The sequence below is a fragment of the Musa acuminata genome, unplaced genomic scaffold (assembly GCF_036884655.1).
Source record: "Musa acuminata AAA Group cultivar baxijiao unplaced genomic scaffold, Cavendish_Baxijiao_AAA HiC_scaffold_1144, whole genome shotgun sequence".
Taxonomy (NCBI): Eukaryota; Viridiplantae; Streptophyta; class Magnoliopsida; order Zingiberales; family Musaceae; genus Musa; species Musa acuminata.
In genome coordinates, this window is record NW_027021356.1 from 294,248 (window position 1) to 309,741 (window position 15,494).

The following is a 15,494-nucleotide window of genomic DNA, read 5'->3' on the forward strand; positions in this document are numbered from 1 at the left end:
GAACCACCCTAGACTAGTATAATTTGGATTAGATTATGTTCAATTTAGGTTAAACTAACTTGAATAAGTAAATCAATTTGGAATCACCCTGAATTGATTTAGACTAATCAAGCCTAGTTTAGTTCAATCAATACTTGGGCTCAAATCCAACAATAATATTGAGCTAGATTAAGCCAGCTCATCTACTAGTCATTTGCATTATATATGACTGGGCATGCATCACACAAAGCTAGCCCAGCCTTGGCCCATGGACTGGTCATGTGCATCGCATGTGACCGCCCATGATGGTTAGGCTGGGTTAGCCTACGGGCCAAGGCCTGATCCGTGGGTTGGGCCTGGCCTACGGGCTGGGCCTGGTCTACTGATTAGGCCTAGCCAATAGGCTGTGGCCTGACCTATGGGTTGGGCCTGGCCTGTGAGCAATTTCAATCCAAATAATATATAATTTTATACCGCAACATATATTCATTAGCAATATAAACAAAAAACATAATAACATATTGAATGATAGACAAGGAGATAAGCTTTAAAACAAGGAAATAACATTCTAATTTAAATGGAAATCATAATACATTAAAAGACATAAACTTTAATATAATGAAATAACCTTCTAAATTCACATAAAAATCATGCTTTCAATACATATAAAATTTCAACATATTCTAGTCAAATTCTAAATCATTCAGAATAGCATATTTTAAATTTCAAATTAATGAATATCACAAAAGATTTTAGATAATATATTTTAATCTAATAATATTTTAATCCAGATAAGATTAAAGATAAACATTAATATCAGGAAATATCAGATAAAACATATAAATTTTTAACATCTTTAAATCTATAATAAAAACTTAATCATGGGTCAACATTATACAAGTGATTACTTTAATGTTAATAATAAAAAAATTAACATTTAAAGAATTGATAAACATTTTTTCAAAGTACAAGCTTTCAACATTCAAAGAATAATAAAATAAAACTAAAACTTTAAAATTTAAGAAAGGCAGGGAAACCTACCTCTTGTCAACAGGGTGTAACTCCTCGTTCTCTTGTTAACAGGGTATAACTCCTCGTTCCTCCCGCTGCCAGGCTCGACTAGGTGAGGAACGAAAGAGAGAAATCCCTCCCTTTAAATAGGAGGAGGTGAGCCTCTATTAAGGGAAATAAATTTTAATTTCCGTATTTATTTAATATAAATTATTTTCATTTAATATACTAACAAATATGATATCATCATATTTGGAATACTTACTAGTTATTTCCTTAATTCATATCAACAAACAAGGAAGTAGATTAAGATTTCCTTAAATTATAATAACAAGTAAGGAAAGAAAATCAATTCCTAACTTAAATATTTGATGTGATTAATCTTATGTGTAAGTATGTTGCTAAAATGAAATCTATAAAATCTGGAGTAATTTTTAGGACTTCACCATTTACTCAAATATATTACATTATCTTATATCTTCGTAATATGTTCCATTGAGTATTTTAATTTTTTACTTTATTGACGCTCATAACATCTATCGTCAAATTATTATTCGGATTCAATAGACTGATCCGCCTATAATCAAGTTAATTGAAATATATTTTTTTCCAAAAGAAACACAAGTTGAATAAATATCAATTATTCAGGAAAAATACATCAATCAAAATGTTGATACCAAACAAATATATTTTATTTTTTTTATTTATCGTAATTAGTTTAAGGTTTCAAGTTGCAAATGATATTCTTATGAAGATAATAAATTATTGAATATCAAAATATTTTTTACTTTATTAAAATAGTTTTTTCTTCATATACTGTTAATCGGGCTAATTACAAATTCTCCACTATAGTATTCCCCACTATAGTTAGAGTATTTTGATTTATGAACTTAAAAAATTATATTTAAATCTCTATTTTTATAAAAGTAAAACATCTTATTTCATTTATCTTCACGTCGTTAGTTTTATCGACAAAAATACGAAAACAATCGGTAAAAAATTATTTTTAACGTTGTCGTTGGAAGCCATAGGTGACTTAAAAAGAGTGACGGTGAGAGATAAGAGATGCTCGATAATTGTATCAGCATCAACATAGTCACCTCTCGTCGTCACTCTTCTCATCCACAATAGTCGCCCATGAACTCTCAACAGCATCATCGTCCACTGAAATGTTAAAAATACCTTTTTACTAAAGAACCCCTAATGCATGAGTAGGTGATTGACCGATGGCTTGCAATGGTGGCATTTGATGACCGGAAGAAAAATGCTTATAAAAGATTTGGATAAAGATAATAAATTCAAGGTGAAAATGAATTTTGGTTCCTAAATATTCCATCTCGTCCAACAATAGCTTTGAGTTTTTTAGATTAATGATCCCTCAGTTAAAAAAGAAATCATAATAAATCATATAATATATGCAAATCTTATATTCTAACAATGTGATATCAGAATAAAAGGAAAGGAAAACTTGAAGTATTTCTTCCTCATATTTTAACAATAACAAAATGAATGGACTAATATAACATTTCTGAGGTAAGCATCCGATAACATATTCACAACGTTTCTAATGCATGTAGAAATCACCTTATGGTTTCCTAATAATAGTTTTCTCTACATCAGTAGTGCAATGAATGAATTCTACAGACTTGGAATCCCTATGAGAAACCTGAAGAGGAACAGAGCATGACCATGGCCATTCATGATCTTCTTCTTGCCTTACGGTGTTCTTAGCTGAACCAGTGGCTGAAGTGGTGGTGTCATGGAATCGTCTTTCTCACCTCCACATGCTGCCTCATCTATGTTGATTCTGACACAATTCGTTGCTGTTCCATTAGAATGAGGTTTACTGTTTGATTTGCCTGTGTGTGGGTTGGAGTGGCTGTGTGCCAAAGAGCTGGATTCCATTAATGGCCCCATTCCACCTTCTCGCGGCAGAGGGTGCACCTTTGAGCTCTCGTCTTCTCCTCCTTTCTGATGGAAGCTGTCCTCCTCGATGTCGTACAAGTTCCCGGTGCGCACCTCCTGCGCCAACGAGCACGACCAGCAAAACAGCCACTGCATGAAGTCCGTCATGGCCGGATAGCCACAGCAGAAAGGATTCGCCGGAAGCTTGAATCTTTTCCTCATCTGAATCCGCCAAAAGCCTCCATAAAGCAGTCCGCAGAAGCAGAGCAGGATGCCGGTGATCCCCGTCATGTATCTGGCAATATCGTCGTCGATGTTGATCGCCGTCACGCTGAACACCAGTAGAGGCGCAACGCAGAGGAGCAGGAACGTGACGATGTGCACGTACATGTTGCCGAATCCGAGCCTCTCCATGTTCCACCCAAACACGCACAACGTGCAGAAGACTGAGAGAGAGGCCACCGTGAGGTCGTCCCAGCAGTCGAAGAGTCCGCCGACCCATTCGGGCTTCGTGATCACCACCCTTTTGTTGCATGTCTTCAGCAGATCGGTGTCCGGTGCAGCAGCCACGGCCATTTGACGCGATTCTACGTCGGTTTCGGACTCCTGCTTCTTTCCCAAGGGACCGTAAACGACGTAGATGCCGGCGGCAACTGGCGCTGCGATTCCAAGGACGATGAAGAGGATCTGCGGCCATGTCGGTCGACTGTCGCTCGAGTAACCCCAGTAGAGTCCGCACAAACCATACTGAGAGAAGCAGGTGGTGTGGAGGAGGAGCACCACGAGCATCATGTGAGCCCACTCGTTGGGCCGCGGGGCTCCGTTCTTGGAGTACACCTTCCGCAGCTCGGCGACGTCGGTCGATGTCCACCTACATAGGAGCACCAAGTGGTGGAACAGCTTGGGGTGTTGGTAGATGCACATGATGGTGAAGAGCGCGTTCACGATCTGGTTGGTGATCTCAGTCCATCGCTTCCTCTGCGAACTCTTGGGTATGGTGTGGTCCAGGAGTCCGGTCATGAAGAGGAAGAGGACGAAGAGGCCTACGGCGACGAAGAAGAGCCAGACCAGCAGAGCCATGTTCATGGGGTGTTTTACCCAGTTCTTGCAGTACATGATCAGGCCTTCCCAGTTGATCCTTCTTACAAATGGCACGCGAAGAGGTCGGCAGCCATGAACAGGAGCACAGTCCGGTGGCGAAGAGCCGCCTCTTTGGCTTCCGATTCTCTTCACGAAGGTGAAAGGAGATGATCTGCCGACAGAGCCGAATCTGAGGAACCAATCTTTGGACGGTTGAGCCTTCAAGAAATCTAGGAACCTTCTCACATGTCGTGTCCGATCGAAGAATTGTTCTTCCTTTTTTCGGATGCAGCAGGAGAGCTTCGTTGTCATACTTCTTTCACTCTTCTCGATTGCTGCTTCGGTGTCCTCTGTACTCTGACGGCTTCCATTCGATTCCATTCCTCAAGCTTTGCAGAGTAATAAGCTATTATCTGTGTGTCAAAGGAATCAAGATATATAAACACCTCAAAAGCTAATAAATGAACTGCGTACAGATCTCTAATATAATTTACCCAACAAAAAAAAGAAAAGGAACTTCTTTAAGTTCAAAGCCGATCATCATTTTGCATAACTCGATATCACTTATGACAATAAGAGTATAAACACTTGAGAGGAAAATATGAGTAAGAATGGATATGCTTAAATAACATTAAAGATGATGAATTTGTCATCTACTCAAGATGGAAGGGAGAGAAATAAGACAACAGAGATAAAGGCTGCTGCCTGCTACCTTCTTGTTTTATGGAGGAGAAGATTCAGCGTTCCCAAGCTCTAATCTCACTCTCTCCCTTGCTCGGCTGGGACACGAAACAAGCAGCTCTTGGAGAAGCAAATAACTGCTGCTCACCTCTTATATATAGATAGATAGATCGAGAGAGGGAGCGAGAGAGAGAGAGTAAACGAAGAGGATGGGAGGGAAAGAGTCAGAGAGGGTCGGCAAGAAGGAGTAGCAGCGTGGACTGCAGTGGGAGAGCGTTGATGCCGGTGCATTAATCCTTTGGTTTACTTGACCGAGGCAAACCTGTCAACGCTGACCTTATCGTATTACTTACTACAAGCTTATTTCTTCGGCCGTGCATGTTGGTGCACGACCGTTGAATCAGGGAGTGTGAGTTGGTGTTGCTGTGCCTTATGATGGTCAAGTTATTGACTTTGAAGCTTTTTTATTTTATTTATTTATTTTTCAGTCATCCAAAGAGGGCTGATTCTTAAAAAAATCCTCCCTTTTTAGATTTTTTTTTAAAAATACCCTTTGTCTTTTTTTTCATAATACATGAAATATTTTTGACTTGACACCCATTCATTTTTTTTCTTTTTTTCTCTCTATTTATTATGAATTAGTCTATAAGGTGAATCGATCCGATTATAGTATTTTTACATTTGTGTTATAGCATTTTTAGTAATATAAAAAATATATTGCTTTTATATAAATTTTATAAACATATTATGTTTATGATATTTTAAATAATATAAAAATATTAGAGTATTTCTAAAAATATTTTAATGTGTATATAAAAATATTGTAACTAATGAAAGAAGATAGGTAGTTTGGAGGTATTAGGTAAAAAAAAAATTATTATTAGATAATTCTGAAAATTAAGACATTTCTTGAAGAAAAAAAAATAAAAAATAATTATTTTTTCCGGAAATTTACCCAGAATAATATCTTGTATTGGCTAGCCTCTCATTTCTTCGCAGGAACCATGACTTTCTAAATGAAACCTGACAAGGATATCTCGCTTTCTTCAACCTCTTCAATGATCTCTTAAGAGATTCATGAAAGATTAATCTTCCACCGGCACACATAGCTGATCGCAGACGTCCCACAACACATTACACAGCTTTATGATCGATGTGATGCTGCCAAATTCTAATAAAACAAGAAAAATCTCAAGTTGCACAGTTCAAGTCGAAGGTGGTGGATGAATAGAGTCATCGTCGCAGACCACCTCTCTTAACTGTATCAATGGTGGAATTGGTGGATTCATCACATCACTGAGAACCAATGCGGCATCTTCTGCAGCTGCGCCATCATTTTCCCCTTCCCTATGCTGCGTCTCAGATGTGGTCATTGCTGTTCCGGAATCATCTTGACAGGGTCGAGGATCCACAGCACTCTCCCCCTCTCCATCCCCACTTTGCATTACCCTCCTCGAGAGGCTGTCATCTTCCACATCGTAGAGGTTCCCGGTGCGCACCTCCTGTGCCAGAGAACACGCCCAGCAGAACAACCACTTGCCGTAGTCCGTAAGCGACGCCGAGCCCAAACAGCATGTGTCGCCGGGGAGTTTGAATCTTTTCCGCATTTGGATCCTCCAAAACCCCCCGTACAGCAGCCCGAACGCGCACAGGACTACTCCGGCGATCCCGATGACATCTCCGATGACGTAGTTGTGGATGTTGAGAGCCGAGATGTTGAAGATCCAGAACGGCGCGACGCAGAGCAGGAGGAAGGTGAAGATGTGGACGTACATGTTACCGAACCCGAGTCTCTCCATGTTCCAACCGAAGACGCAGCAGGTGCAGAAGAAGGAGAGGTAACAGACGGTAATGTCGTCCCTGACGTCGAGAAGTCCTCCAGCCCACTCGGGTTTGCTCGCTGCAGCTCTCGGGCCGTGCTTCCTGCGTTGCTCATCGCAAGCTTTGGGTATCTGAGATTGTGATTCTTCATCCGAATTGGAGCTATATTCCCTTCCAAGAGGACTATACAGTGTGTACAGAGCAGCCAAGACCGGCGCTGCAAGCCCCAAGGCGAAGAAGAAGTCCTCGAGGAACTCCGGTCGGTTCTTCCTGGCGTAGCCCCAGTAGAGACCACACAAGGTGTACTGCGCAAAGCAAGTGATGTGAAGGAGGAGCAGGGCGACCATCATGTGAGCCCACTCGTGAGGTCGATAGGCTCCGTTCTTGCAGTATATCTTTCTGAGCTCGACGATGTCCTCTGAGTTCCACCGGCATAGCATGACGAGGTGGTGAAAGAGCCTGGGGTGCTGGTAGATGCTCATGAGCGTAAAGAGCGCATTGAGGACCTGGTTGTTGATCTCGATCCAGTGGTTTCTCGAGGATTTTGTGGGGAATGCGTTGTTCAGCAATCCGAGGAGGAGGAGGCCCAGCATGGTGGCGGAGACTGCAACGCAGATTAGCCAGATGAGAAGGGCAATGTTCATGGGATTTTTCAGCCAAGCTCTGAAGGTGCCGAAGAAAGAAGACCAGTTGATTCTCCCGAAGAACTGAACATGGAAGCGCCGTTGGATGCCGACGGGAGAAGGGACGGAAAGCGAGATCTCCTCTCTTTGGTTCAGAGTTCGACGGAGAATTCTGAGCGGGGAAGAGAAATTAAGCTTCTTCAACCAATCCAAGAGCCTGCTCCTACCGCTTCTTGGCTCCAGCAGTGTTTCCTGAAGCGATGGGATTTGGATACGGTAGTCCCTGAGCTCAGGAGCATTTGGATCCGAGTTGGATTCTTGTTCACCATCACTGGTACTACAGGAAACCATCCTCCTCTCGGTAACCTACACAAAGAAATCTAAACAAAACCAGTTCTTGCACAATCTCGTCTCGCTGGGGTGAGACTTATCTTTGCACGGAGGAATCCACAATCAATCTTTTCGAGGTTCAACAGAGTTCTTGCAACTCCAGTTCTGATAGAATAAGAATGAAAACTATTACTACTGCAAGATTTTTTGGTCATAAATTTCGGATCAGAGCATCCAGAATAACAAGCTTCATCTATTTCATATCACCAAGTTTATGATTTACCTTTGGAATGGGAGTCGATCGAAGAGAAGTAAAGAATTCAGCTATTTAGCTCATGCAAAGAGGAATGAAGCAGATATATCTTGTGCAAGGAGCCAAAAAAGCAAGACGATCTTCCTGTCGCAGACGGTCGAAGAGCAGAACAAAATAAAGATGAACGAAAGATCGTAGTCTGCCACCTGACGGTCAAACTGCAAAGGGTTCTGCTTTCAGACAGAGGGAAAGTCAAAGTCAACGTGCCTACGGGAGTTACCAAATTGGCCCCACCAGAGGACCAACCTGGAATTGCGGTCCAAACAGGTCTCGCTTGAGAAGAACATCCAACCGTCCAATGACCGCTGCAATCATGAAGCTGTCACCATGTTATTGACTTGGAAACAATCTTACGACTATGACCGATACTAACACATAGTAATAATAATTAGACATAGTAATATTGCATTGCATGCAAGTGCTTATATGCATGAATAGCACTTTGGACATTATATGTTGGGTTAATGGAGTTGTCTTACGCGGATCAGTTTGGAATTTGCATTAGATCTTTTACCGGATATACTACTATTAATAAATTACTTAATTAATCCCCAATGGGACCACCATGGGACCCACGGTGAATGTATGATTCAAATATAAGACCTTCCAATAAATGTAAGAATTCTTATATTTATAATTAATATTTCTTATATATTAGATGATTTTTTTAAACTCTTAAATTTTAATAAATAGATTATTACATTAAAAAAATATTAGATAAGTTTCGTTCCTCAAACGTTGTATCTATACACCACCACCGTGGATGGATTCACCCGACTGAGGAGACGGAGGCACCGAACAGATTTTGGGAACGCTTCTTATTGGTCGATTCCCGCGGTCCCCTGCATAGTGGCTGTCGTGGCACAGGCCGAGTGGATGACAGAATTCTGCGGGGGTTCAAGACATCAGGGCATTCAAGCGGGCCGCCGTTCCCTGCTTGGTGCCTTGTCCCGAACACGGGAATCGCACCCCCGTGGTTGGAATACTTGTATTCACGTTGGATCACCGACAGTGGCAAGTAGCTCTCGGCCGCTCGCCGCCCAACCAAACACAGCTTCGATTTCTGTTTGTCGCATTTCTCGCATTCATTCGCTGGGTCCCCCTCGTCCTTGGATCTCCTCCCACCCAGTCCTTATCAAGAACCCGACCCGGAGAAGCAAGAATTGGTCGGTGGAGCGCCGAGATTGTAATCCCCTTGAAGAAGCTTGTTCTTTCAACTGGTATTTCCCCGATCTGTTTCCTTCTCTTTGATGTTCCACGGAGGGAGATCAACTCTTTTTTTTTTCTTCTTGTCGAATAAGAAATCGATCGAACTTGTACCATCATTTCTTTAGATGCCAGATAAAAATTCGGTCTTGTTGAGTAATTTGCGAAAACAAAAAAGAAAGTAAGTCGCTCGATTCAGTTCGAGATCTTGCTTCCGGTTCCCTTTGATATGGGCGCCTACATAAAACCAAGGGCATCACTAGGTGCTGCGCTTGAATTATGGTATATGAAGTTGTGTTACGCGGATCTTTGCTTTCGGTTGGTTGTTTTGGGGTTTAGTGATGCTTTCGTCGCTGTAATCGAATTCTAAGTGCATTTCAATTGAAATGACTAATTTTGATCCAATCGTTCCAAGTTTTCTCCTTTTCATCACTGGAAAAAGTCGATTAGTTTTGTGTTGTCTAGTAGCCTTAGGGAAATGGAGATTATGTGGTAAAACCATACAGCATAGGATGGCACCTTGTTGCATCTATCCGTTGGTGGCAGATATTTGGAGACCTGAATAACTAAGAACTGGAAGCTAGTTGAAGTTCAGAATAATAGATTAGAAGATTAAAGGGAAAGAAAAACTAAACTAGCAAATATGCGTGGAGATCCCAGATTTAGTTGACTTTTGGATCTAGATAAAGTAAGGAGATGAGTTGTGGCATGTGACTGAACTATCACTTCTTCCAGCTTTAAGGTAGTTTCCGATTCATTTCCTACATATATTTTATGCTACGCTGTCATAAATTAAAGGAAGGGATTTCTTGCTAATTGGAACAAGGCTAAGAGCCTAGGAGTTATAGAAGTACTTCAAGATGTTGCATCTTTCCTTGTATTGTCACCAGTCTACAGGAAATTAAATGTTTCTTGGTAAGGTTTCTGCTTAATTTCCCAAAAAAATTTCTGCTTGTTAGTATTTATATGCCTTCTCTAAGCTTTTTCTATCTTATTTTTATTCAAACCTTAAGATTGTTTATTCAACAAAGGCATCTAGCAATGCTAATCATTAGTCTGTTTGAAATATATCATATTAAATGAGTGTGGATCTTGTGCATGCAGTATCTTAAGCTGAGCCAAGGTGGATCAAGTTCCATAGTTGGGTTTATGTGGCAAGAATTTGCAGAAATTTCTTTATGCAACTTATTTCTCATCAATTAATTAAATCCATTATATGTGGCTTCCTTTTCTCATTTACTTTACCTTTCCTTGGTAGTAACTAACTAGCTCATTCAATTCTTTCTCAAAATGTAGTTTCAATCAGAGACACTTTTTCATGATGTTAAGAGGAGCTCTTCACCTCAAAATTAATGACTAATTACACAAGCATGTGCTAGTACTTGTTGTTTAAGCTGCAACACCATCATTTTTGTCTTTGTACTGCCCAGGCCACTGTAAAGCCTTACACTTCCATGCCTCTCTTGGTTGGCTAATGAACATTTTGACATCTTATTCCATCATACTCATAGTACTTGTGCTTTCATGACTGGAATAATACCTCTTAACTTTCTTAACTTACTATCTTTATTTTCCTTTTTCATAGTCACCACCATTAGTGAGGGGTAGAGGTATAAAGAGGAATTAGGAAGAGGCAAGCATGCATTTGTTAGGATGAAGAGATATATTAGGGCTAGCAAGGAGGGAAACTATGTAGAGGTATAAAGAGGAATTAAGAAGAGACAAGCATGTATTTGTTAGGATGGAGAGATATATGAGGGCTAGCAAGGAGGGAAACTATCTTCTTGTTGGGGATTTTGACCAATCAAGATTGAAAGTATTTTCTGTTAGTCAACACAAGAAATATAGTCAAATAGCCACTTGGTTAAGCTCATGTATCATGTTAGAACATGAGATGAGAACAAATGGTAGTTTCATTTTGTAATTAGATACCACTTTTTGGGTCAAAGATGACTCTAAATATTGCTAGGGGGTTCTATATAGCACAAGTGTTGTACAAATTTTTTGTAGAACACAAATGATGAGAAGAGGGGGCAGCTCAATGCACAAGATTCCTGCTAATGCAAAGTCTAGGATGACTATTTTCACAACCTACCCCTGTAGGCCAAGTTGTTGTGTTTATGACCTGAACTTTGGTCATTCATGGTCTAAAGGACCAAAATTGCTGTGGCAGTAAGGCTCACTTGCTTTTCTTTTCTAGTACTAAATTTGTTCTCTATTTTTAATTAATTAATTGGATGACATTTGTGTGATTTGGCTTATTATGAAGTTAATGTATCGGGTACATTTTTCTATGGAAAAAATATCCTGTTATGATGGTTGCCTTTGTCCTGATCTGTAATTAAATCATTTGAAATTGACAGGGCCGATGGCTTTGAGAGAGGGGTTCTTCCTTCTTATGCTTATTATTACCTGGGCAAGTACTGATGCTAGAAGCTCAGTGAACTTTGATATTATGGGTATGTCATGTACATACATTCCTTTGCTTTTAGTTAACGTTTGCCTTCTTTTTTTCTTTTTATTTCTGCTCTTGATAATTGTTGCTCCATGTGAACAACTTATGTTTATTTTCTTTTAACATGTTATTAATTTTGTCAATGAAGTCAATGAATTAGCATAATTGTTGCATATGCTTAATGTAAAATTAATAATAGTCATCAAGTCATGCCACTCCTGATACTTGTGGAAAGTGGTGGATTTTCTCGGCAGAATCTTTTAATACGGCTTGTTAAATTGCCTTAACCAGAGAACATATGCTAACTTGTCCTGAAGCATTGTAATTAAGAAACCTTATTGCCTCAGTTCTGAATTTATTGTTGTCTTCAAAGTTCAAACAAAACAATTTTTTTGACAGTGTGTCGTATTGATTTTTACAAGAATTGTGACCTAATATTTTTACTCAATCAACTATCCATGGCATCTTCATTCAACAAGCATTTTTTGCAATTGATGTTTTAGGTAATACAAAGACATAATGAACAACTTTTGCAGAGAGTATGCCCATAGAATTTTAGGTTATTAATTAGTTCCATACTGTTTTCCATTTTAAATATGGTAACTATATATTTCCTTAACATTACTCTTGTGTTCCCCTTTTCACTCTTGATTTTATTTTCCTCTACTTTTTACTGGCAGTGGGCAATTGATGAAAAAATTAGTGCAACAATACTTGCAAACGACAACTTCAATGGTGAAAACAAATAACAAATAAAATGCTAGTATCATCTCTTCTGTTTTACTGTTACAATCATTAGCATCGTTTTCATATTTCTTCTGTCTAGGCTTGCCTCTTCTTCTCATCCTCTACTTCCACCTGATTTTCTCTTATTCTTCCTTGAAGGGTTTCAACTGACTAGAATTGGCCAAATCGTCCAAATCAGGTTGAATTTGATCAATTCTACCTTATGGCATTCAATTTCTGACTATAAGGCTGTGAAGTTGGTTAAAATCAGATTTGTATTGGATGTTACCAATATGGATCAGGCATATCATTTTGGAACTGGCCAATACTGCAAACTACAGCTTCCGTGCAAATAATATAGAAGTGTTCTTAATTTGTTGTCATCACTCGTTCTAACTTTTCTAGTGAAGTTGTCTTAACAGTGAATATTTGATCGCATAGCACATATTAGAATTGCACTTAAGCAGACAGGTGGTTATAAATGACAGATTAATAGGTTCACTATGCAGCCTAAGTGATCATGCATAAAGTTCTTCCCAGACAGAATTATAGCCTGAGTGAGGTACCATTGTCTTTCTTGTAGTCTCTGGATGCTTATATACATTGAATTTTATAGTTTATACCACCTAAGGTTTTGGTGTACAATTATTTTATCACATGTTATGTACAGCTTTTACTGAATAAAATTAGGAATAAATTCTTGTATTCAGGAACCTTGTTGAACTGTTTGATTATAAACCTCAGCATACTTCTGCATTCTGGTAGCTACCTACTTCTATAAGCTTATGACTTGTATAGAAGTTATATGGATTATATCTTTAAAACGGAATCATATGTAACAATTATCTTGATGGTTCCAACAACAGAAATTGGCACTGGAACACCTCAAAGCCGAAGTAAAATATCAAAGGCAGTCAAAGGAAATGATCAATTGTGCACATTATGTGAGAACTTTACTGCACAGGCTACACAATATATTGGTGAAAACAAGACTCAAACTGAGTTACTTGAAACCCTTCATCAAGCATGTTCTGAGATGAAGCCTTTCGAGGAGCAGGTAATCCTTTATGTCACGAGTAGAAATAATTTGCTTGTAAGCCTTTCAATGAGCAGTTAGAGTTTTCGATGCATATATGATCCTGACAGTTGATTCCGTTTGAGCTTTCATCTAATCCTCATACAAATTTTGTGGCAGTGCATTCTGTTAGTGGACTTCTATGCATCTCTTTTCTTTGCCGAGATCTCTAAGATACACCCAGAAGAGTTCTGCAAAAAATTTGATCTTTGTGAGGAGATGGATTCTATTAATCTGCGAACAAGTGATGATTCCTGCTCCCTTTGTCATGATGTTGTTGCTAAAGTATTTATCAAACTCAAAGATCCTGACACTCAGGTAACTGTTGTTTCTCTGTACCAATTTTATTCCAACTTCATTTGTTTCTTCATTTCAAGCTATCCTGTGTCTGTAATATTAGAATAGGAGCTTTTGTTGTTAAATAGTCATTTTTTAGGGCATTTTGCTAGCATCTACTCCAGAAGGATTTTCCATTAATAAATGCATAATCTTCCTTCAAAAACCAATATTGTGTCACCTTATCAAAAGGACTTGGTCATGGATTTGTCATTTATCTTTTAATGGATAACTGAATCTATTTAATAAGGATGCAAAAATGCATCATTCTGCCCTGATAACAATTTTCTTTGTTCAAATTTATGCAACCTGCTGGTACTGATGAGTTCTTTGTCATTTCAATTTTTTACATGTTTTCACCAAAGCCCTCACATACGATGGCACAATCTTATCTAGACTAATAAGCATCTAGACTATGGCTAGATTTTCTTTTTCATTTTTTGCTTGCTTTAGGCCGATACTATTGGCAGGTTCAGTTCTGTGCTATGCTTGACTAACCAATTAACAAGTTGCTTTCTGTTGTCTCCAAATGCTGACCCACTCTTTATACTTCATGAAATTGACAGTTTGAGGTAATTAAGATGCTTCTTAAGGAATGCAATGAGGTGGAGAATTATGTCAAAGAGGTAAGCTCTGAAGCACTAATATTTGCAAGAGAGGTAGATCAATGTACCTGTAGTATAAACCAGCATGTACATTCTCTTGAAATATTAGGTAGAATAGCATGTGTCTCTCATGTTTCTTCACCAGATCATCTTGATGTAGCACTTAAATGTGGTTTTTTCTAGTCATTGGTTGCTGCTTCTGTGTGCATCTTTTTATTTTTTTCCTCTCTGATCAGTGCAAGAAGCTGGTCCTCCAGTATGGCCCTCTGATCCTGGTCAATGGTGAAAAATTCCTGGAGAACACAGATGTTTGTACTGCCATCCATGCATGCAAGACCAGCAAAGTGGAACTCATCAGCACTGTTTTGGTGGCAGAATATTAGTTCATATAATATAAGAAATGATGTATTGCATTAACTCCTATTAACTGACACTGGATGATGATGTGTTGGTAGCATTCACAGGCAGTCTTTATATGCTGTAGCTCATTGCTTGATGAATCATGAACCATGTTGGTTGTTGTCTATTCTATGGAGATATCTATTATCTGTTATGCCAGTATCTTCTCTTCAATTTCTTTGTATTTTACTTAGCCAAAACAAGAAGTGATGTTAATATTTCTGTTGTTCAAGCTGTTATGTAGAAAGAACAAGGCAATTCATATTCCATGCTATTATTTCTTTGGATATGAAACATGCATGATTCAATGGGGGATTTAACTGTGCATATAAATCACGCTAATTTTGTACAATTCTACAAAAATTTTATGATATTATTATTGATAAATATTTTTGCTACATATAAATGCAAAATTATTGTTTTGGTAGAGAAATTTTGTTGACTCACGATGGAAGTCAACGTGCATAGTATATATTCTTCCAAAGTCAATATTGTTTGTATTTATGTAAGTGTAGCATATTTACATCTGTATATATATCCAAAACTGAAAACCTTTGCATTTGCTATCATAATTAATTTTTGTTAGCTGAAACTTTAATATAAATCTCTCCTTTAGAAATTCATGATAACAATAAAAATTTCTCTCTCTCTCTCTCTCTCTCTCTCTATATATATATATATATATATATATATATAGAGAGAGAGAGAGAGAGAGAGAGAGAGAGAGAGAGATCTCACAAATTTTTTCTGGAGGCCGTAATACTGCCAACTCACCCACTCTTCCATAGTACAGTGGACCCCAGTTTGGTGAAGATAGCGCGTGCTGTGGACCACACATCCCATCGTCTCCTCATTAATCCATCTTCTTTTCCTTTTCCATCTCAGTGAAGAGATCTCTGAAGAAAGAAGAGAGTGAGAGAGAGAGAGAAAGAGATGTGTCCTCTGAGAG

General features: G+C 38.8%; 3 protein-coding genes across 6 annotated transcripts; 1 reads left to right on the forward strand and 2 right to left on the reverse strand.

Annotated features, from left to right (window-relative positions):
* Nucleotides 1–2,441: 2,441 nt before the first annotated feature.
* LOC135671615 (uncharacterized) lies at nucleotides 2,442–4,768 on the reverse strand. The gene is made up of 2 exons (XM_065179818.1): nucleotides 4,688–4,768; nucleotides 2,442–4,388 (listed from the first exon to the last, which is right to left on the reverse strand). The coding sequence occupies exon 2, from the start codon at nucleotides 4,354–4,356 to the stop codon at nucleotides 2,707–2,709; it is 1,650 nt and encodes a 549-aa protein (XP_065035890.1). The 5' UTR covers nucleotides 4,357–4,388; nucleotides 4,688–4,768; the 3' UTR covers nucleotides 2,442–2,706.
* A 799-nt stretch (nucleotides 4,769–5,567) lies between these two features.
* On the reverse strand, nucleotides 5,568–7,834 carry LOC135671614 (uncharacterized). Its single transcript, XM_065179817.1, has 2 exons — nucleotides 7,714–7,834; nucleotides 5,568–7,595 (listed from the first exon to the last, which is right to left on the reverse strand). The coding sequence occupies exon 2, from the start codon at nucleotides 7,449–7,451 to the stop codon at nucleotides 5,862–5,864; it is 1,590 nt and encodes a 529-aa protein (XP_065035889.1). The 5' UTR covers nucleotides 7,452–7,595; nucleotides 7,714–7,834; the 3' UTR covers nucleotides 5,568–5,861.
* A 957-nt stretch (nucleotides 7,835–8,791) lies between these two features.
* On the forward strand, nucleotides 8,792–14,704 carry LOC135671640 (uncharacterized). 4 transcript variants are annotated; one of them, XM_065179871.1, is made up of 6 exons: nucleotides 8,792–8,963; nucleotides 11,313–11,408; nucleotides 12,991–13,187; nucleotides 13,326–13,523; nucleotides 14,108–14,167; nucleotides 14,383–14,704. In XM_065179871.1, exons 2-6 carry the CDS (start codon nucleotides 11,318–11,320, stop codon nucleotides 14,527–14,529), a joined length of 693 nt encoding a protein of 230 aa, XP_065035943.1. In that variant the 5' UTR covers nucleotides 8,792–8,963; nucleotides 11,313–11,317; the 3' UTR covers nucleotides 14,530–14,704. The 4 variants fall into 4 exon arrangements, with proteins under 4 accessions (XP_065035943.1, XP_065035944.1, XP_065035941.1 ...); XM_065179872.1 differs by having other exon boundaries at nucleotides 8,802–8,963; nucleotides 12,997–13,187; XM_065179869.1 differs by lacking the exon at nucleotides 8,792–8,963 and adding an exon at nucleotides 9,840–9,864.
* The last annotated feature ends 790 nt before the right edge of the window (nucleotides 14,705–15,494 follow it).